This window comes from Haliotis asinina, chromosome 9 (genome assembly GCF_037392515.1).
Source record: "Haliotis asinina isolate JCU_RB_2024 chromosome 9, JCU_Hal_asi_v2, whole genome shotgun sequence".
Taxonomy (NCBI): Eukaryota; Metazoa; Mollusca; class Gastropoda; order Lepetellida; family Haliotidae; genus Haliotis; species Haliotis asinina.
Window position 1 is genome coordinate 8,558,234 of NC_090288.1, and position 23,813 is coordinate 8,582,046.

The following is a 23,813-nucleotide window of genomic DNA, read 5'->3' on the forward strand; positions in this document are numbered from 1 at the left end:
AGTGAGGAAGTGAGTGAGTTTAGTTTTATACTGCACATGCATCTGAGACTCTCCAGTTTGACACATCACTGTGAAGTATGCACTCTAACATTAAATACTAAGGTCATCTTACTTGGGCATTTAACCCTGAATCGCTGACCAGTGTGATCTGACTTAATCCATCTGTCAAACATTCTGGCTCAGCATGAGTGACCATGAACGAGCTGGACAGCAGAGCAAGTGCTTATTCCCCCTGTGATTGACAGCGATCGGCCATTCCACCCTAGGTCATGTGTCTCATACTTGTAAATAACACGCACAAACATCTAGTATTTTACACATGGCTGCTCTCAGTGAGTACTCTCACACAAACTCACTTCTACCTTGTACGGTATTTCTATGTTTGCTTCACAGGGGGTGTCATTGTCGATTCGGTCCAAATGGAGATTGGATAAATGTCTGTTGTAAGTAGCCCATTCAGGCATATTGAAATGTGACCATCACAGAAGAAATACCCTCGAGCAATTGTATAAACTTTTTATCCTACATTATCCTGATGTGTAATACTTTCACAAACTTTGTACATGTTCACTGAGGAACTCTTTTTTTTCAAATTGTTAACAACTTTGAGATACAATCACAAACATTGTCCTTTTCACAGGCCGTATGCATTATATTACTTAATGCTTTCCTACTAACAAGAGATCATCACTTAGTACAAGTGTGTATTTAATACTACTGCGAGTGACATGGGTCATGACAGAATGTATAGGGGTGAATTATCAGTTCAGACTATGCCCTGCCTCTCCCATCTCACACACGCCTACAGTTTGTTGCAATATTTGAGATAAAAGTGACCTTTAATAATCTTTGATAATTTGTTGGATGAATCAAATTACAATCAATCCTTTTCAAACAGCCACTGGTTTGTTTGTAGTTTAATGCATACTCAGCAATAATTCTAACCATATGCTGATGGTCTGTAAATAAACGATTCTGGGCCAGACAGTCCAGTGATCAACACCATGAGCACTGATCTACACAATTGGGATACCGTAACATGTGCTGACCAATGAGCTGACCAAGCATTGGTTAGGCTGCAGCAAAATAAAATAAATGTTTCTCGGGCACAGTTATTTCAAAGGTGACAAGGGCAGAAGATTTTCTTTTTAATTTTCTTTTGAAAAAAAAGTGATGAGGGAGGAACACATTTTTTATTTTTTTCTCTCAGAAATATAGCTTGGGAAGTTTAGCACATGTTATTGAGTTGTAGACTCAGCCACAATTGGTCTTGTAGACACTTATTCTTATAATGAAAAACTGGATCATCAGGATGGAGGAAGTCAAAAAATATTTTTTTTTAAAATGACAATAAAAATTCTTCTACACAGAAATATAAATGAGATGCCATTGCCCGAGAAATATTTTACGTTTTTTTATTTAGCCTTCCTCAAGACCACTTCTAACCCAGAGCTTCGAAGGTTTCTGGTTGAATCAGGTTGTCAGACTTGCTGCCATGGTTCAAGCTTGTCATCACATCCCAACAGCCATAATGGATACTCATGATGTCAATCACTGGATTGTCTGGACCAGACTCCATACAGCAATTGCACAATGCTATTGTTAACCAGACATGCATTGACAAAGACACACTTGTAATGTTGACGAATTAGAAAACAATGACATGGGACCACCCAGTCCTGTTGGTCAACTTAAAATAGCCAAAATGCAAAAAAAAAAATCTGTTGATACCCTAGACAAAAGCCAGTAAACTTCAATGTAAAGTTGCTGTGGAGCAACACTGCATTCACTGTATTGTACAAAGTGAGATCACGATGAAAAACAGAAACATTTACCTGTAAATTCAAGTACTAAACGCTCTTTATTCCTCATTGCCCCGAAATCTCATAACGGTAGACATTTGCCTTGGCTAGCCACACTATTTACAAAAACTAGGATTCAACTGACGAGACATGCAGAACTTGTGACCAAATAGGCAAAACGTCCACACGGATGTGACCGACATACTCCACCAGACTTGTAACCAGGTATGCCTGTTTTTCCTATCTCGTTGTCTACAACAAACAAACACCCAAATCAAGCCAGCATAAACCAAACTAAATCCAACATTCAAACAGTTCCAACTTCAATAGGTGTGAAGAGATTCTTTCACCTGGATCATCCTAAAAAGATAAACAAAGTATGTGTTTACAGTCCCTAAATGTCACAAAAGTTCATTCACTGCGAGTCTCCCCAAGAATTCAGTCCCAAGCCTATCCTGGGAGTGTTTTTACATCCAATCGGCTTTAAAAAATATACTTTTCCAACAATTTTCCACAATTGAGATCATAACAATCACACAACATATACCGGGTAGTTGCATTTTTGACAATGATTTTTATGTGGAGAGATAAACAGAAAATATTTTGATGGATATAATTAATATAAGAAACAGCTTTTGACATTCCAAAATCAGTAAAAAGTATAAAAGTATGAAAGAAATAAAAACAAAATTGGCAAACAAAGCGGCCCATTTCATTCAAAATAGTGATGAGAAACAATAAATTTATTGTATGCAGATTAAGTGGTGTAAAACTGAGATACGTTTTGTGAATAATCCAATCTGAACCAGACAATCCATGGCAGACATCATAAGCATAAATCTACGCAGTTGGAATACGATGGTGTTCATCAAACAGGTCAGGAAGCCTGTCCAATTAGTTACCATTTCTACCCCATATCCACCCAGAGGCAGTGAGAAGATCATGATCAGCACCGGAAGATATTTATTCTTCTCAAAGCACAATCACAGGACCCCCAAATTTCAAAGGTATTATCCTACAAACACCCAATAACCTCTTTACATTTTTAACATTTCCAAAGCCACGACCAGTCACATGACATTTAACGACCAGTCACCCGCACTGTAGGCATAAGTACATGTAAAGTGATTACCACTGATCTTGATGTTATCAATCACGGGTATATATCTTGTAACTCAGTTCTACAAGAATCAATCCATGTGACTGTAACAATGGTGAACGTTATTCATCGATACACAGTTGTCGGGGAATCAATACAGCATGATGTAGTTATTGATCTGCCAGCCCCACCATGAGTCATTACTACTGTACAGACATTATAGCTTGTGTTATGTTGTCTGCTTAGCTTCTGGAAAATACACTGCCTAAGCTATTTAATTATCCAATTTCAGAGTCTATGGAACATGTAAACATGTTATAATAACTTCTATATTTCAGGTTTTTAATAGTCTAGTAGCTGGATACCTTTGCAGACAGTACAGCTGGAGAATAGACAGGTTTTTCATGTGTGCAGATTTTAGATTTGCTATAAGGAAAGGCAGCTATCCTGTATCAAATGAACAAGTAGTCACAAAAAAATATCTTGAGAAATGTCAATGAAAATGTCAATATTCTCTAAGTCAACCACGCCCATTTCGACCAAGTGAGTTCCTTTCTGTGCTGTCGCATGAATATACATTTACCTAGGAATCTGTACTAAGGTCCACTGTCAGGCAAATTGGTCAGGATAATTTTGTCTCAAATTTCCATTGTTGGGGGGTTTATGTTTCCAACAAACCTGAATTTGGGCAAGTGTAGGAGGCAATAGGTTGTCCATGTTTCTGATGTGTCAGCACTTCAAGTGGTGAAGTTTGCACTATTAAGAAATTCAAAGCACAGTGTAATCCATCATACATTTGACATGCCCACCTCGCTGTGAATAACGAGCCACCTGACAACAGTCACTTCACCTGAGCTTACCTTAATGAGGACATCAAAGTAATGCACACAAGCCAGGTGAGAATGTCCACCTGGGCACTTCAAATATTACCGGTGCAAAACCAGTGTGACCTTACAAACTCAGATTGTGCAAAGACATCAGGTCAAAAGAAAGTGCACTCCAATCTCCAGGTATATGAGGCATTTAGATAATTACAGAGACAGCTGCATGTAACAATTCTTCACAGATACATCACAGCCATGATTATCAAGTAAATTCAGAAGAACCCAGCCATACATGTTGAAGATGTTTATGAAGAAACTTGAAACACAAGGTATGCTGCACCACTGCGATAAGGGAAGGGAAGAGTATGTAGTATTAATATTTGACATATTTGTGGTTGATGCTGGAGTAGCTTTTAATTAAGTCTAATCTATATTCATAAACAAAATATATATCTGGAATTATTTAGTGTGTAGGCTCACTATTTTTCTATCACATTGGTCCTATAAGTAAGTGAGGGAGTTTAGCTTTATGCCGCACTCAGCAATATTCCATCTATATGGCAGCGGCCTGTAAATAATCAAATCTGGACCAGACAATCCAGTGACAAACAATATGAGCATCGATCTGCGCAATGGGAACTGATGACATGTGTTGACCAAGTCAGCGAGCCTGACCACAGATCCCGTTAGTCGCCTCTTATGACAATCATAGTCGCCTGTTATGGCAAACATGGGTTCCTGAAGGTCTATTATGCACCTTCACGGGTCCATTGGTCCTTTGACCATGCACAGTTAATAAAAGAGACTTAACACACTTTCTTGATTAAACATGAGAAATAGTAGACAAACAACTAGTCTCTGAAACGAACAATTAGTATACAGAAAAACTATTCATATTAAAGAAAATAAAATATAATGAAAAGATGCCCGGAGACCTTCTTCATTTTCAGACACTGAAACCGTGGAAATCTTGACTTGCCACATTTTCTAGACTTGCATAGGCCTTCTTGGATTTATTTGTTTCAAGGTCTTTAGAGCAGACAAGAGAACTGGATGCCTACACCAGCTCAATTAAATGACATTAAAAGTCAGACATTCCAAGACCATTCATACCAGTGACCTTCACTCCCCCAGTTGACCCACTAACATGCTCATCCACCCACCGAATACCGCATCTATGGACCTAATCCATCCATTGATGTTCCTATGGACCAAATCCATCCACTAATGTTCCCATCCACCCACAAACATCCCCATCTGTGCAACACTGTACCCATCCCGTCACCACCATACACACTCCCCCATCATGATTCTAATACATTCAATAACGTCCCTGTCCTCTCATCACCACCATACCCATCCGGCCCCCACCACATCCATCAGACCACCACTTCAACACCAATTAAAAATACCACATCCATCAGACCACCACTTCAACACCAATCAAAAATACCTACACTATAGCATTTGACTTTCATCAAACAATAACTCCATTATGACAAAGGTACTATCTACCTGACAACAACCTGTACATGCAACAATCTTTCTCCTCAACTCCCGCTACACCTGTCACATTCCAGGCTAACAAGCACATTCTCCACCATTAACAACCTCCTCATCCAACATCAGCAGGTTTAACATCAGTGGGTTTAACATCAGCAGGTGCCCTTCATGACACTAACATGGATATTATCTTATCTTTGACACTGAGATCTTCTTAAAGGGTCTTAGCTCTGAGTTAGACTTGATCTGACAGTCAGCTGTAATTATAATTTCAAACACAGGCAGGCAGTTTCCATGTTTACCTTGCACAACAACTGAAGTTAATACAAATCTTCTAGCTAGAAATATACTGTAAGAAAAAAAGTTTCTGAAATCAACTAGCCTGGGATACCCTTGTGGTTCATAGTTCATGAATAAGCTAGAAATGCTGGGTGACTGATAGTTGTGCCTGTTACACATAATTTCATACCATCACACGATGTCAGCTGTCCACTGATGTTTATCAGTGTCACTGAAATAAAACCAGAAACAACATTCTTCACAGAGACTGAGTTCGGGAGACGGCAAGAGGAAGCTGCTATCCCTGAGCGGATACCTAAGTATAAAGAATGAGGGAGTTTAGTTTTGCCCTGCTCTAGCAATATTCCAGCAATATTCCAGCAATATCACAGAAGGGGACACTAGAAATGGACTTCAGATATTGTACCCATGTGGGGAATTGAACCTGGACCTTTAGTGAACACTTTAACCACTGGGCTACGCCCACTGTCCCCGTATGAGGAATTAAGAAGGGACAGAATAATCATGGATGATGGTTGGACAGATGGATTTATACAGCCTCAGTCAACTATGAATAATTTTAATTTGAAGTATGTAAATTTTTAGACTTGAGAACAAGAAAACAAAGATGTCAAGAGTCAGCAACAGAATGTCTTAAAAGCATCACAGCTAAATATAGTTTCTGTCACAAATTGCAGTCAGCAATATGAGGATTCAAATATAAGAAGGATTAAAAGTAAGTTACGCTATTGCACAAACACAGGTGTCAAACTGAACTCCACAATTTGGACATACTTCATCACCAAATAACCTGTTTACTGCCTGGCCTGCACGAAACTTCATGGTCCAAAATCAAAAGTAACATCTAGTAAATAATATCGCTATTGTGAAAATTGATTCAAATGGATGGAACAGTAAACATATCCATTACTGAGTACAATATAGAAAAATCCATAGTCATATTGAGACAACCTCCATTATTGACAAAAATAACTATTTATAGTAGTACAATGCAGATAAGTACTATATATCAAAAGATTATGCTATCTCTTCACTTTTACAGGTAGGAGCCGTATCTTGACAGCGACACACCTGCACAGGTATATCTCATTACTGTGGTTCTGCTGTTTCTCATGAGGCACTATGGTACTATGTATGTAAATCATGATAAAAAAATTAAAACTTGTATTGAAATCAGTTATTTTAAGCAAGTAATCCACTATAATCATGAAATAAGGTATAGACATAGTGCTGTTGATGTACAAAAGTCCTGGATACTACAGTAAGCTTGGTTCATATAAACAAACTTGCATAAATTTAACGAAGGCCTACATTGAGTTGGTGAGCACACCTTTATAATCTGAAAAGTCTAGATATATGCAGGACTGTCCCTTTTAGGGTGGGAATAATCTTAGTATACTGTAAGATTTACCATAACATGCTCTTCATATGCCTAAGAGGCATCGTAAACTAAAAACACGTTCATAATTTCTGAGCAAAACCATACACACATTTCTTTGTATACATTTAAATTACTGTCAGTTTCAGACAATAGATGAACTACAGTCTGTTGAGACAATGTAGCTATTTGTGAAAAATGGGCATTATTATTTCGTATTAACGTCACATGATGAATACTCATTGAGTTCCTGAGGACATACATACATTATAACTTTATATCATCAAAGGCACATTAATATTTTCAGACAGAAGGCGTAACATACTGTCAACAGAAAATGAAACCAATACAAAGAGCACACTGCCAGTTGTCAAGAAAATACCATATCATATTACTCAGGTAAATTATTTTGAAAACGCCTGTTGTTATAAATCTCTCAAATATTTGCTGACATTTAAAAGTGTTCGATGATACTTAAGAAATAGACCCGTTGACAATTACGGATAAACAATAATCCCGTCTAAAGCCTCGAAGGTGAGATGACACCTTGAGCATACCTTGATTGATTCGACAGATACGGTGGGAGGGCACCTGCCCCGTCAGAAAGAAAATAAAAAAACTTGATGGATGACATTGAAAACAGTGGGGAAAATAACAAGAAACCTACCTTTGTAACTGTTTAAGCGAACCGCAGCTTAAAATGATGTCGAGGGTAACTCCAAATAATTGTAACAAACTTAGAAACTGCAGTCCACAAGCGCATAGTGCTCCCGCGCCATATTTACAAATTCGCAGGCTAAAAATAGATTGCAACCTGCTCGGAAGAGTCCATTATTACTCGCCGCGTAGGGGTCGCTGGATGCCTGTGGTGTGTATTGACAAACAAACGCGAAGCGTCTCTCAAACAAAACCTTACATCTGAGCCCACAAATCGCGTGTGAGTATAAACAAACCGGGAAATTCTTTAGCAGCCTTGTAGATATCTCGAAAATCAGTGCGATCACAAGCAAACGCACTAAAGAAAAAATAACAAAAAATAACAAAAACATGAATACCGAAAACGCTAATGTTATAAATGGTCATCGTGGTGCTGTAACTTCTGCTGACTAAGGGGAAAGTAAAAAAATATATTTTTTCAGCATTTCATCAACTTACTTTCACTTTATTATACCCTACAAACAGGGACGGTGGGGTAGCCTAGTAGTTAAGGCGTTCGCTCGTCACTCCAAAGACCCGGGTTCAGTTCCCCACATCGCTATATGTGAAGCCCATTTCTGGTGTTCCTCGATGTGATACTGCAGGATTATTGCCGAGAGTGGTGTAAAACTCATCCACCCACATTCCCTATAAACATCATTTCTTCAGTAATTCAATGGTCGTCAGTCTCGCTGACTTGGTTAATGAAAGACATCCCGTCTTGGTGAATGCACGTCACCAGCTGCCCTGACCAATGTTCATTATGTCAATCACTTGATTGTTTAGTCAACTTTCGGTTATAATCGTCGCCATATTGCCGAACACTTTCTCAGAACGATGTAAAACATAAAGAAATTAATAGTTTTTTTTAATATTTTCATGGAGATATTTCTTCCCAAGTCATTTTTAAAAAAAAATCTAATCAGTTAGGTTCTTTAAGATTGAATTACTCCCTCATTAAGAATTTCACAACATATTTAATGTAATCTGCTCATGAAACACGATGTTTTTATCGATACATCAAAGTTGGTACATGTTAAACATATCTACAATTTTAATTTTTTTCAACTTAAACATTTTTAGCATTTTCCCCTACTTTAAGACACCTGTTCAAATATTCACGTATGAATCCTTCACATAACACAAAGTTCCTTTCTCGCTAATTTCCTCGTTCAGTCTAAACCACGCACATAAAAATTCCACCTGTACATGTCTTGAATGACACAAGCGGTGAATACACACTTCTATGATGCGAAGTCTTCTAAGGGTGATTTACGTTAAATTGCAATTAACGTAAGTAATTAGTATATGGTTGGAACATACACGATATATGATCCGATATATTTGCGAAGTACATCATGTAATTGTTCTGCTTCAACACGCCCGGTACAACTACGCAGCAATAAATCTCTCCGATCAAATTACTGTAGCCAGGCAATCATTAGGCTCCGCTACTTTGAAGGGTGTGATAATTCTTTTTATTCGCGTGCCTTGTAAACATTAAGATCGTAATTACATAGCTCGCTTGGTTCATTTGCTTGTCGTGGAACAATTATTTTAATATGGTTTGCAGTCTTGTAATTTTGGTATACATGTATAGGTTTAGTTTATTTACCAGTGCTATAATCAACTGTGTTGCAGGAGCATGGCATTCTATATTGTCGGCAAGAGCGTTTATAATATTTGATAACTCAAGGCCCATTAAGTTTCCAATTATTTGAGAAGATAGAGGCCCACAAGAATCGGTACATTAAAAAATATTCTGGAACCATGTAAGTCTATGAAATTTGGCAAGTCTGCGTAGAACCATGAGAAAATATTTCGTTTGGCAAGTCTGGATAACTGCAGTTTCAAGTTTCAAGTTAAAAATGAAGAACGCTTCTTGGCTCTGTTTTGTTGAATTTTATCAAGAAAATTCAATACCTTTTTTCTGTAGTATAGTTTACATCATTGTTCAGTAATCGTCATCTATATGCACGATCTATTTAATGCATACTGCATGTACGGGAATATTAATCGACAGTTTGTTTAAAAAAAACCCCAGATTAATAGAGAGGGCGGCGTAAAACTAAACTCAATCACATATTTAAAAACGTCCAAGAGAAAACAGGGTGCATCTACAGCGTCATTTTAAGTTTCTGTAAAATCTGCTTCTCGTAATTAATGCGATGTAATAAAACACAACTCCGCATTGGTCTCACGTGATTCACCTTATGAAAATACAACAATTCTCGAGGTTTGATGTTATATTGATATTCAGTTTTGTCAAAAGAGCACATAATTTGTGTTTTGTTTGAGATGGTTCACCCTTATCGTAATGTCTGTAAAGTCATTGTCATGGCTCCATCTATGTTAGCAGAGGCACAGAATAGCCGATATGATCTGTCCGCAATCTGTCATTAACCCAAGAACCTCAATGGACGGGAAGCATTGTGAAGCGGTAGTAAAATCCTTACCGATGTTTTGTTGGTGGTGGGTGATCAGGAGGAGAAGTTGCGTGCGTATGTTGTGTTAGTAAGGTTGGACGAGTAGCCTCCCTTTATGTAATTTATGTAACGGTGGCATTGCAAATACATCTTCGTACAAGTGAAGTGCTGACATTAATATACCCCTATTATGTTCATTTCTCTTAAATACCATTGAAATATGTCAAATGGAATCAGTGTAGACCTACTTTTCAATCGATAGTTACCTCTGCATCTGAAATACATCACAGTTACGACCCGTGAAGGTCCGGATTTGACCATGCCTTCAGCAACGGGATCGGGTGGTCAGGCTCGTTGACTTGGTTGGCACATGTCATCTGTTCCCAGTTGCGCAGATCGATGATTATGCTGTTGATCACTGGGTTGTCTGGTCCAGACTCGATTAATACAAACCATGATCCATACCGTTGGAATACTGCTGAGAGCCTTGTTAAACACTAAACAAACGGTTCTTGTCTCTACAGTTGGAGAAGTTGGGTGAGTGATTACATTTTCATGAGGAAGATTACACAATATAATATGTTATTCTATCATAATTCATATCACAATGATTGCATTGTCTGTGAAGACATACGAACAGTCAGTTCTTTTGAATGCAATGTAATGGTCAAGGTATTGAAAAAATCGAAATTTTATCATCCGAACTGAAGAATATTTTGCCGTGTCATTAAGTAACATGACGGGTATCCGAATAGGGAAGGGTAACTGGACTGGACACCCGAGTAGAAACTGGAGTCTAGGTCGGAGTTGTGTAAGGTGATAAGAAGCGATACAAAACGGCATCATCCGAAACTACATGTATAGATCTATGCAATATTAACGCAAACAACTGGCGACTGAAACTGGATGTACATCACTTAATTTTGTTATCTGCAAATGAACAGGATAATGTCCTTCAATATTCTAACATGAATGTCATCTTCCATAAAAATTTGTTTCCCGTCATCCAGCGTTCGAAATAACCGCCGTGGCTCGGAGGCCAAGCGCCGGTTGTTATTGCATCGGGCCGGCAGTTTCAAATATCTGCAGGCCCATGTGGTAATTTAGTAATTTATCTTTTTTCACAACTGGAAACTTTCCCCTTTGTTAACGTTCGGGGATCATCCATGATCCTCTGTGTTGCGAAAAATAAGTTTCACTTCCTGGTATTTCAGCGCGCTTTGCGCTTAGGAATGTCAACACCAGTCTTTAACAAATTAAAACTTCAGTCTGCGTGATAGACTTCGCTAATTGATTTAGTAGAAACAGTGTGAAACTGTGACCACTGTAGTCTATTTTGTTTTTACTGGTTTAACTATAACAGAATGGGCCTGCAGTTTTCATTCATGGCCTATAGATTTTAAAATTTACAGACGGCGGCAGGTCCTGATGGCAAACTGGAAGGTGAAAGTATCATTGCAAACACTACCGACATCCAGTTAAATCATCCTCGGTTAAATCATTGGGAACTCGAATCCAGTTTTAACACCGATTCCGAATGATCCCTTAAGAATCCATTCTTTATGAAACAACCCGATGCATGTACCACAGCTTGAGTCTGTAGAACCGTTAGCATATGTCTAATAAAAGTAACGATGAATTTATATAGTGATTAACGCATGTGTCATCAGTGTCAACGGGATGGTGACAGCAAATGCGCGATCATGTCAGGTATTGACGCATGAGGAAGAATTTTTGACCCTAGAGTACATGTATGATGCTACTTATCCAGGTTGCATACATTGCTTTCTTCGGTTCATTTCCGCACAACGAAATCGCGGGAGAACCTTCCATAGCACAAAGCAACAACATTGAGTGGACTTCGTGTAACGGCGACGTGCAGGTCAATGAACCAGACTGAACACCCCTCTTATTGGTTCAGTCTATTGACCGACATTTTGCCCTTACGTCACTTCCTCGCCGCCATTTCTTGACCTTCATGGTGCGAGTAGCCGGAGAGGAGGTCACCATGGACAATCGGGAGGAAGTATTTGACGCCCTGAATGGTTTGTAGATTCTTCATATGTACCAAACGAAGCTGTAATGTTTTCGCAACACGTTTTTATAATTATGTCTATCCTTATTTCAGATTTTGAGAAGAAACCATCGAAAAATATACCCCCGTTATTGGAGCAGTTTCTAAGCGAAGTGGCCAAAACGGGCGAAACGCTGTAAGTTGTCACGTTTACAAGTATCTGCTGTGTGTGATATATCCCAATCACGTTGCGGTCCAGCGGACATGGAGTAGTTCCATAATTTGTGTAATTTTGACAACCATGTTACAACACGATATGAACACAGTCGGTGTGATGATATATGAAGAAGCGTCTTGAAGTGTAAACAAAGCGAAGTGGCGGACAATTCAAACGGCGCGTGGTTCGGACAGGGTCTAGTTCAGCATGTATAATTACAGCTAGCTAAACGGCACACATTGTAATTCGTGGTGACAAAGATCTGAAATGCCATTTGTGTTCATAAGTAGGATCAGTCACGTGGGAATGACGAACGAATGATACGATTTTCTAAAATAACAAAAGTGAAGTTAGGGAAGTGTTGACGAAATATGTAATAGTAATTTGTCATACATGATCGATGTTTCTATAATGGAAGAAGTACAAAGAACACCTAATTCCCTTTAATGTATGTTCATTATCATTTGATAATTCCTGTATGTTTTTCAGTTGAAAATACCCTCTATTCTAGTTATTTTCACTGGTTTAATACTTTTTGTTAATCAGGGATTTACTGACACTTTCAGATAGGCCATGTCATTTGCAGTATGTAAAATTGTGTTCACAGCTGTTAGATAGTTCATTCTCAGTATCTCCAGGGTATGTGTTCTGATAAATCTCAGAGATCTAAAAATGCCATTTGTGTTCATAAATAGGATCAGTCACATGGGAATGACAAACAAATCATACGACTTTCTGTCTGTAATAAATGTGAACTTAGTGAAGCGTTGATAAAGCATGTGTCTTCATTATCACTTGATACTTACTGCATGTTTTTCATTTGAAAATACAAACTTTTCTTAGTTTTACTCATTTGATATGTATCGGTATGTGTTTCCAACTCAGGTCATATGAGCTAGTATCTCATAATAACAGCAAACAGAGCACACAACAAGAATCTCTGTGATTTGCTCACGCGTCTGCATGTAACTGGTAACAGCCAATGACAAGACTTATAATAGTGTTGTATTATAATTGCCTGGAAGTTAAACAGTAACTTTATGAATGATCAGTAATTGATTATCGTTCGTTAAGATAATCCAATGATCAGTCATGAAAATTCAACCAATTCTCAACTCTATATTTGAAATAAAAAATAAGACTATTAAGAGAAAAGTTTATCCATTGACTATTTTCACATCATGATGTTATGAAATTTTTTGAAAGTTTCATAGCTGTTTGCTTAATTCTGCTCTGTTAGTTTCTTCTCTCAAGGGAGGTAATTATTGATAGGTCATATACAGGTTTGATTTTCTGTAATGTGAAAATAATAGTATCTTGTCCAACAAAAACACTCTTCCATGTCCAGTCCTTTGGCCAGTAAATAACTTCCATTATTTGTTGTGAAATGCCAGTGGACCTTTACAGTATTGGACTCTTAATGAACAGTATGTTAGATAACAGACTATCCTTTCCACTGAAAAAATGTAAACATTGTAAAGGTTTAGTCAGGCATTTGTTTGAGGGACTTTCAGTCTAAAGATACAGTACAAGCAGTAGATTCCCTCAATCTTGAACTCTTCAATCTGGAACCTGATATTTCTCCTTGCATGAATTTGTACACAGACATTATATCTCAAACTTCAAGATTCAGATGCTTTTGAAATTGTATTGCCGTCTAAAGCCAGAGTTTTAATATTTTACACAATTCACATGTACACACCAGGGTTTTACCTTGATTTGCCGTATTTGGATTACCAAGGAGCAATGAAAGTAATTTCATTGGCTACATTTATGTGTATTGGATCCACATTATGTGTTGGGTGAATGTGAAACCCTGACATTCTTCAAGTCACTAATGTATTGTACGAACCGCAATGACTGAAAATGTACTAGTAATTAGGTCTTATTTAACTGTTGCTAGACATGCAAATCTAATATTTGTTTTGCATAATTCAGTAAACTAAGGTAAGGTGATTGGTTTTAACATTGATCATGAATTTGGCACTGTGAGATGTAAGCACAATATGTACACAGTCAGTAATTTGTGGCATGGGTTTAATGAAAAAGGGATATCTGATAAACCAACTTAAGCAGTCAATAGCCTGTCATTATTATTTTTCATACAATTCTGACTTAGCAGATGCTTCATCAAATGACATGGCTGATTGAAGAGCTACATCAAAAGGGTTTGGCGAGTTTGAGCAGCTTTTCTATGGTTATGTGCTATTTTAATCTGTAAGCAAAATTTTGTGGACATACTAGATATCAGCCAAAATGTTATCCTATTTTAGGATTAATTGAGAAGAAATAGTAAAAATGTTTTCCTGTATTTATTATTAGCAAATCTTATGATTAAACTGAACTTTTAAATACGAGTGGATAGATGGTTTCAGATAAGGTTATAAAATACATTTAGAAAGTTTCATTGACAAGAGTTCTGTAAATTGTATGATAGGTGAATTAAGCCACAGCTATATGCCAGCAAAGAACAGCGTAAATCTATTGAAACATGTGAAATTGCCATTCAGATACCTATCAAACTACTAACTATTCAGTGTAGGGCTGTGTATTGGTGAATGAATTGAATTGCAATATATTGTGATTCAGGCACCCGTATAGCGATGCGTATTGTGTTATCTTAGGAACTTAAGTTTTTGACAGTAGTTACCACTAATTATATGTGGTGGTCCAATATTTATGATGGTGTATTCCACTTCAACATCTCGCGTGACTCCTGTCAGTCGACCTGCTGCAAAGAAGCATACTGTTCCCAATGACTCTGATTCCGACTAGAGTTATCTTTCTTGATATGAGGTGACTGTAACACACCTTCCACAGAGCGAAATATTAAATCTTCTAACTTGTTGAGTTTCCTGACTAAAATCTTTTTGGGATGTATTCGGGGGATAGTTGTCTTTTAAATTCCCCAACGTTTAACCATTGACTTCCCCACCCCCCCAAATTGACAGGTTTTTCTCAAAGTGTGTTTCAGCACTACACCGTCACCTGTCAGTAGACACATCAGTCGAGAATGAACAATTTTCAGGCAAGATCAAGTAACGTTTTTGTTGTTTTATGGTTCAATGTTATGGCATTTAAAAGATCATATTAATCAAAGTCAATAAATTATTCCAAGTTTTTTTTTTGGAGGGGGGGGGGGGTTGATTTTGTGGTTTTTCTTTTCAAAATTACATTGTGGATAATGAATAGAATAACCATCTCAGTACAAAAGATTACGAGAAATATGCACTAGTTAAAATAATGTTCAATGCCAAGGCTCAGCACTGTGGACATTATTTCAACTCAGGCATATTTCATTTGTACCTTGTTAATTATTCTCTAATTAATGATTTACAAATTCATGGTATTCTAATTGTGTTACTTGATAATTAGAGAAGGCTAAAACAAAGGATAACTGGAAATGGGAAGAGTTATTAACCAACAGTAAGAAAACTGGGTCATCAATAATATCTATAACTAAACTGTTGTAAGGGAAATAAACATGATAAAGGGTTCATTCACTCACAATGCACAAAGTTACATCTTTATTTCTGCAGCTCAGTATGGTTTTATTGTTAGCATTCCAAGCATAAATGTGTTCCTGATGACATGAAATATGATGCTTAGTTTCGGTCTTTGTAATATAATTTTGATGAAAGTCTATCCAAAATGAACCAATTATTGATCATTATATGGTTAACAGTTATCAGTGTCTGTGATCTGTAGTGTGAACCATTTCTATTGACAAGTATTTTAGCAATGGCAGATGTTAGCAGATCCATATGAAATACATACATGCTTGATAACAGAACATAATGCTCTGGAAACAGCAATACAGTTCTGAATCTTTATATTCATTTATGGTATAAGTTCATCTACTTGCATCTAAACAGTCTTTTGTCATCTCAGTGTTCATCATGGTGATAGTAGCAATTATCATGAACTGGTGTTACTTGAGCATCATTGTAAACAAGGAAATAAGATCAGAATTCAGGAAGCCTTGTCCAACTGTGATGTTACTTGTGGACTTATGTTTGATTTCCTGATTGCTTGCTGTGTAAATCATCTTTCATGATTTATGTTTTAGTGACTTAAAAATCTACTTTCCCAACTTACATATTCAATTTGCATGTCCAGTTTTTTTCAACATAAGGAGTATGTACTCCCTTAGAGTACTGGAAAAACTGAAAGAGTTTATTTGGAGCACTGAATGGAATTTAATAGCTTACCACTAATCTTGTTTTCATTTCATGTATGCATCACAACATTCTGGAGCCTTGCATGTTTGTATGATGATGGTCATATTTGTGAAAATGAACAAGCATATGCTAGTATAAACTATGTCGTTCAATGTAAGGTAGTGTGACTTGGTTACTGTAAAGATGAAATCTGATTTAAGATACTGGGGTTATTATGGGTTGGTCCTTCCATCATGTCTTTGAACATCGTTACAATATTGGTATGAATTGCATCCAGCTTTTTGGTGTGAAATAATAGGTTGGAATTTAGAAAATGATATGCAAATTGCATATTCACAAATAATTTATGCCCGTTGGTGAATAAATTACAATTTATTTTTTGTAAATCATTTATCTGCTGTGACATTTTGTGCACATTGTGTTTTTAAGTTAATTGAAGCTGAGGCCATTAGTATCTTTGAACTTGAACCCATAAATGATTTAAATATATGTTTTTTAAATATTAGGTTCCTTGCAAGGGTGCATTGAACTTTGTGTGTATAATTTGAACAGAGGCACATGTAAACTGTGTAATTGGGTAAAATATGCATAGAAAATTTCCAGCTATGCATTAAAAAATAATTGTTGCATACAAATTAAATAATTAAAATTTTAGGTACCCAAAAAGTTTCAAACTTGTACATTGTACTTACTTACTCATTGTACCTGTATACGTTAAAAAATTATAAAAATCGCTTTTGTAATAGAAGACAGCGGTTGCAATCAAGTTATACTGTCAGTATAGGATGAGTGAGTTTTTATGAAATCATTTCCATTATAGTTATGTTGGTTATGATAAAGTATGACAGAAGGCAGTAAATACCTGCTTAGCAAACTTACTCATTGACATGTAGATAGGCGAGTAAAATCACTGAAATACCCACATAATTGAAAGCAGTGCGTAATGGAAAATGAAATGCCAACTCAACATTCATAATACCTTATCCAAAAAAAAAAGGAATACAGTGGGACTTTAATGGTATCTAGAGCCCTGCACTGATGGGCATTACATTACAGTGTGTAAAGGAGCTTTGTATGAAAACATCAAGATGTCCTTCAATGTACTCCTCAGTATACTCAAGGACGTGATATTGATATGTATCACAGACAGATAATTGTCAACTAAATATTGATTGATTATTGGTATATGTTAAAAACATTGCGTTGAGCAAAACTTAAAGGTCAGAAAGGAACAGCATATCTCATGTCATTGGTGAATGAGGACTCATTTCTGCATGGATTTCTAAGAAAGAAACCAGCATTTTTACAGAGGCAATTTTGTATTGTGCGAGTCAGTTCAAAGTTTATTTGATCATTAGTTATGTACATTGTCACATATATGAAATCAATGACAATTTTCATATCAATAATAATTAATACATGTAATTCTTAATTTTGATTGTTGATGTTTGTAGCCTGACCTAGTGTATTCTGTAGTGGCATGATGTACATATAACTAAACAGGGAGTAATATGTTGTGATGTACAGATACATAAGGCTAAGCCTCATCACGTCCTGACTGCACCCTGCTGGCTACATTAACTTGAGCTGTTCTTGTGAACTACAGGTTCCCTTGGCCCCGACTCAAGCCACTACTAGTAAGCAAGCTGGACCAGGTGATGACAGAGTTTCACCAGGAGATCCCGGTAGACCACTTCCCTCCCAACACCAACATGGAGCAGGTCAAGTTTGATGACATGAGGGACCGTATAATTAAAGCTGTGGAGAGATTTCATGGGTGGGTCATCAGCCTGATCATGAGTTTGTTTTTGTTTGTTTGTTGTGTAACATGCTTGTTTGTGTCTGATCATGGCAGTCTCTGAGTATTCAAGTATGGACCAGATAAACTTGTAATTGATGTTATGAGCAACATTTGAATCTTAGCTGTTATGAGAATCTTTCAACCAAGTCAAACTTATCTTCATATGGTTAGCAGATAAAATTGCCAGCGAACTGTACTAAATTGGAATCCTCAACTGGAAATAAATGTGACTACATGAATTCACATAGTACAGGAACATATTAGAAGTACAGATGCCACGATACGTCTTTGCATCCATACCATTTCTAAGGTGATATAATTATCAATACATTCGAATATTGTAGCAATATTTAGTTTTGAAAGTATTGGTTTAAATATGTTTATGTATCATTTACATTTTGCTTGTATCATGTTTTTTTTATGTTATTAGAGTTATAAATGACTTTTTCATGCTCAAAGATAGAGTTTTTAATCTCTGAGATTAAAATATATTGATATTTCATTTACATTTTTAAAATATGAAGTATTAATGTTCAGAATGAAACTAAATTTAAGCAATACTGCTGCGAAAATAGGGATAGTGATATATATCGATTCATGGAACCTTTGTCTCTTGACATTTCTAATTGGAATCAGCTTATGTATAGATGGTGAGTTAGATTTATTTAAAGTATTAACATTTTAAAGGAAGGCTGGAAGAAAAGTGAATTTGTTATTGTGACAAGGTCCCTTCAGTTGATACTTGCAAATAATCCTTATTGGTCACATCTATCCTGTTGTTTTGTTGCTGAACTGTTAGTAAATGCCAAAAGAATTTGTTCCATGTATTAATATTGGGAAAAAACAGGTCTGTCAATATGAAAGTTGGTACTGGTTCAGACATGTCTGCTTCAGAACACAATGCTGATAATGTCAGTCATTGGATTTTCTCTTCCAGACTCAATTATTTTGATTTATGACTGTCTTATGACAGGGGTGTTTCTGATGGTCGTGATAAAATACAAATAGACTGAGTAGGTGTACCTTTAATAATATCAGGTTATGGGTAGAATATCTATGGAGTTACTATTTCTGTGAATTAAAATAATATTAACAATCCTTCAAGAATGACATCTTACCCTTAATATCTGAACTTTGTGTAGCCTTATCTACATGTTATTCATGAAAAAGCTTGAGGATGAAACTGATGAAAGTATTTTCAACTCTTAGGATGAAATTTTCTTGAATGTTAAGCTTCTGAACAGTTGATAATATCCTTACAGAGTTTGCAATGATGAAATGGTTCAACCTCATCATGCTTATCTGATAAAACTCAGTGTAACATTCAAATATCGGAAATTAACTTCACACAGTTCTTCCAAGGCTTAATAGTGCTGACATCACTGGATTTCTGTCTGTTGCCATGGTTTCTGTCAGTAAGAATCATTATGTTTGGTTCTTCTATACCAGATATATTGTTTTCCTTGTTATTTCAGGGCTCCATTCACAATTCAGAGGTTGTGTGAGTTGATCACAGATCCCAAGAGACATTATAAGAGAAGTGACAAGTTTTTAAGAGGCATTGAAAAGGTGAATACATATGTTTGGATTATCAATTCATTGTGTGAATATGCAACAGTTTCATAATAAGGTTAAATTTCATATTGAATTCTTTTGTGAAACACATGTTTCAATACAACTATCATCTGCTTTTATGATTTGATTGAGTTTTACACACGTGTATTTTTCACATATTTTTACATGATGTAATACGAATACTAATAATAGCATATTTGTTACATGCGTATATCCATGCTAAAACATGCTCAAAGTGCACAGAAATAAATGTGAGATTAGAGGTAAAGAGCTACAGGTTAAAGACTATCTTGATTATGTGTGTTTTTAGATGAATTTATAAGAATTAAAGTCACAATAGTTTCTGAGGCTGTGCTTTGTTTTCCGTTTATATTATTACTTCAGTTGAATAGTTCGTAATATTTGGATTTTACAAGCAGTTAATGCATCCATGTAAAAATAACTGATCACTCATTCATTATTATGGATTATTTGTATGCCATCAACTGACTTTATTTGATTTGTTGCAGAATGTGTTGGTTGTAAGCACTGTAGACCCATTTGGAAGGTACGAACAATTCTTAACATTACATGCTTGTGGTGTTCATAGTTTCCATAATATCAGATGATATTTCCTCTTTCCCCTGCCTGCAGGATTGGAATGTCAATGTTATATTTTATGGGGCTTAACATGTCTTATGCACAGTCCAGTAAAAATGAAAAAAATTATGGTTGTAAACAGCAGCTGCTCTGCAGGCTTGAGTCAGTTTTTCTGTTGTCAACTTGAAGTTGGCAGATATTTTCAAATCCATTAAACTTTTTAATGAGTTGATTATGTGATTTGATGTCAGAGTTTTGGATCCTGTCTGAATCTATGGCATTGGGATATGCCAAAGAATTAATTTACAAGTTGGTTTTTGGATTGCTGCTATTCTGGCCATGTCTTCCATCACCATATATCTAGTAGAATAAGACTGGCCTGTTAGAGACTGTTATCAGCTCAGTTAACAAGATACATGTTTTACCAGATTAGGACTTTGGCAAACATATACCATAACATTTGTATTTGTTTTTATAGGAAAGTTGTGTCAGAACCCCGGACTCTGGTCAATGGTCTTGACAGCAATGGTTGCACCCAGACAGGTAACTCTCTCCCACCCCCTCCAGTTCCATCCTGGCCCCTCAACAGCCAGGGGCTGGCTACAGTGTGGCCCAAGTCAAAATCTGACTCCGAGGAATCAGCACCTAGTCCTATTGAGCAAGGGGACCTCTCAGGTGTAGACCAACATCAGCCAGAAGCACCATTAGCAGAAAAGTATTCCCCTCCTTCACAATCACAACCTGATGAATCATTTCAAGGGGATAATGGTTCCGAGGCAGCATCTATGGACACAATTAAGAGAGACGGATCAACAAAATCTGACTCTGAGTCTATGGCAGCTGAATCAGGGGAGGCTACTCCAGCTGAGATGCCAGAGAATGGGGATGTTCCACCTGTGTCTGGGAACGAGGCAGCAGTGTCTGGGAATGAGGCAGCAGTGTTGGAGACTGAAGCTGTGTCTGAGAATGAAGCAGTGTCTGAGACTAAAACAGGAGTGTCGGACAGTGAGGCAGCAGTTTCTGAGAGTGGGACAGCAGTGTCGGAAGCCCCAGTGTTAGGAAGTGAAGTGGCTATGTCTGACAGTGAAGCAGCAGTGTCAGAAAGTGAAGCAGCCGAGGAAGCACCAGTGAAGGGTGAAGACTCAGACATCAAGAAAGATCCATCACAATCTCCTGAATCAACGCCAGAACAGACTCCAGATAATGGTAAGAAGCTCATTTAGAACATTGTTTCAAGATGTTTTCCAAATGCAAACTCAACAAGGGTCTGATGTATGATCAGGATCAGTGTGTCTGCAGATCAATGCTGTGAACCTCATGATGAACAAGAACAGCTGTAATGTGCTTTGGATTTGCTTTTCACTGTGCCAAGTTGTGTGCCTTACCGTGAAGAATCTGTTAAGATCATGAAGGAGCCTAATGTGTGTTGGGACCATATCTTAGCATATCTGTGTGCTTTAGTCAGGCTGAAACCAGGTACAAGGGTTAGCTTTAAAAGATCGATTTTTTAAAAATGTCATCAGTTGTGAAATGTATGTAATGAACGTGTGTTCTGGACAAACATCTTCTTTAGCTATTCTGAAAGGTTTTAAGTTATATACACAATAGACTAACTGGAATCTTTATTCATTTTCCGCTTTGAAGTTTTGCTCTTTTGTTAATTCATGCATTAATGTCAATATTGACCCTGATGTGAAATTCATGAATTTTTTTCAGTTGACAACCTTTCAGTTTTGCTCAGATCGATTTTTCTGATATTTATTCAAATAACCATGAGGTATTTAGTTCCTAAAAGTTGATAGTTAAGATTATATTAGTGCCAGACCTAGCAGTTTCCATAACAATATCTAACTTTTAGAAATGACAACATTGGTCTCTCAAATGTTGTGGTTTTCTCTGATGTCATGATGATTCTAGATATTTTCAATGATTTTTTCCAGGTGCCCCAGAGTCAGCTCCATCGCCAACTGGAAATGGAGAACAGGTTTCCTCATCACAAGAACATCCACCTGTTTCCCTGGAGAACCAACACATATCTGCCTCCCTGACTGGCCCAGTGTGTGAGGAGGGTGTGGCATCCTCCTCTGAGGACCCCACCAATCGGCTGTGTGAATCTTTTACCAAACAGACTCAAGACTGTGTCAGTAGTGAGCCAGCCAGTTCCACAGATCCTGTTTCTGACTCCATGTGCGCGGAACATCCACCAGAGGAAGAATGTGCATCGTCCTCACCAAGCTCTTGTGAAAAATCAGACCCAGTGGACTCTTCGGAGCAGAATATGGACACAGATTCTGAAAATTGTCGGACTTCAGAACAGACAGACACCCAATCAGAACAGCAGCAATCAAAGGAAGTGCAACAAGACACACAGACAGACACAGACTCGCAGAAAGAAGAGCCGATGGATCAGGACTGATGTAGTCATGGTGTGTTACATATATATCGGGGAAACTATCAGTGCTGAATTAAATCCATGAATTGTAAAAATACCAATCTCAGGTCCAAAAAATTATTCATACCTTCATGTCATCTGTATGTACATTTTATGTAAGTCGTAAGTCAATCCATTGTCAGATGGTATTTTGTTCTCATTGTCAAATACTGATGTAGATGTTTTAATTTCATGTACAGCTGTTTATTACAACCTAGGAAATGATAGTTGTGCCTTGCTCAAGGAGTGAAAATGTCACTGATTTTACATCTTCATTTCATGGCTTTATTGTCATGCCTATTTATGATTCATGAAGACACATTTGTCAAATTATCAGAAATAAAGCTATGATGAACTCAGTGGTAGTTTATGTAATGGTAGTTTGTGGTTTCAGGGACTATTTACCGTTTTAATTATATCTCACAGACCCCACAGTGCTGTTGGTGATAAGTTACATGTCTTGCTGTTTATTTGTACGACCTTTCATATTTATGTGTTGGTTTTACAAATTGATAAACCTTAAATTTGATGTAGGAAGTAAGAAGAAAAGTTGATTTATGATTTGCCTGCTTGGCTGTTAATCTATGGATTGCCTGGTCTAGCCCTGATTATTAACAGACTGCCACCTTATAGATGGAATATGATGCTGCATTAAACAAGAAACTCTACCTGCCTGAATGGATGGTGGTCTTTGAACAAGAGTAAGTTAGTAGCGATGTCAGCAGATATTGGATGAATAGCTTGGGGGTTCTGTAAAGTGGTGATGTAAGAGTTCACCTCTGTGTTCTTACTGATAGAAAAAGATCATATGCATGAGATGTCTTTCATTTAGAATAGTTTGGTTTGTTCAATTTCCAGGACTCATTGGAGTTCAACATAGGCAAATTTAGTTAAAAACCAACGGCGTCAGCTGTCTGTTTACGATATTCAGCAGGCCCTCCGATAAAATTGTTGGTAAATTCCACACGAAGATTATTACCAGCTGAT

General features: G+C 37.1%; 1 protein-coding gene across 1 annotated transcript; it reads left to right on the forward strand.

The window, feature by feature from the left end:
* The first annotated feature begins 11,956 nt into the window (after positions 1 to 11,956).
* LOC137296888 (serine/threonine-protein phosphatase 4 regulatory subunit 2-B-like) lies at positions 11,957 to 23,185 on the forward strand. Its single transcript, XM_067828774.1, has 7 exons — positions 11,957 to 12,073; positions 12,157 to 12,238; positions 18,047 to 18,217; positions 19,717 to 19,810; positions 20,326 to 20,363; positions 20,874 to 21,601; positions 22,336 to 23,185. The coding sequence occupies exons 1-7, from the start codon at positions 12,007 to 12,009 to the stop codon at positions 22,809 to 22,811; spliced, it is 1,656 nt and encodes a 551-aa protein (XP_067684875.1). The 5' UTR covers positions 11,957 to 12,006; the 3' UTR covers positions 22,812 to 23,185.
* The last annotated feature ends 628 nt before the right edge of the window (positions 23,186 to 23,813 follow it).

Bases quoted from the DNA above. Each gene is read 5' to 3' on its own strand.
- LOC137296888 (XM_067828774.1), top strand. From the start codon at position 12,007: ATGGTGCGAGTAGCCGGAGAGGAGGTCACCATGGACAATCGGGAGGAA. The intron at 18,218-19,716 runs GTGGGTCATCAG...TTGTTATTTCAG, and splicing joins GCTGTGGAGAGATTTCATGG to GGCTCCATTCACAATTCAGA. The intron at 20,364-20,873 runs GTACGAACAATT...TTGTTTTTATAG, and splicing joins ACTGTAGACCCATTTGGAAG to GAAAGTTGTGTCAGAACCCC.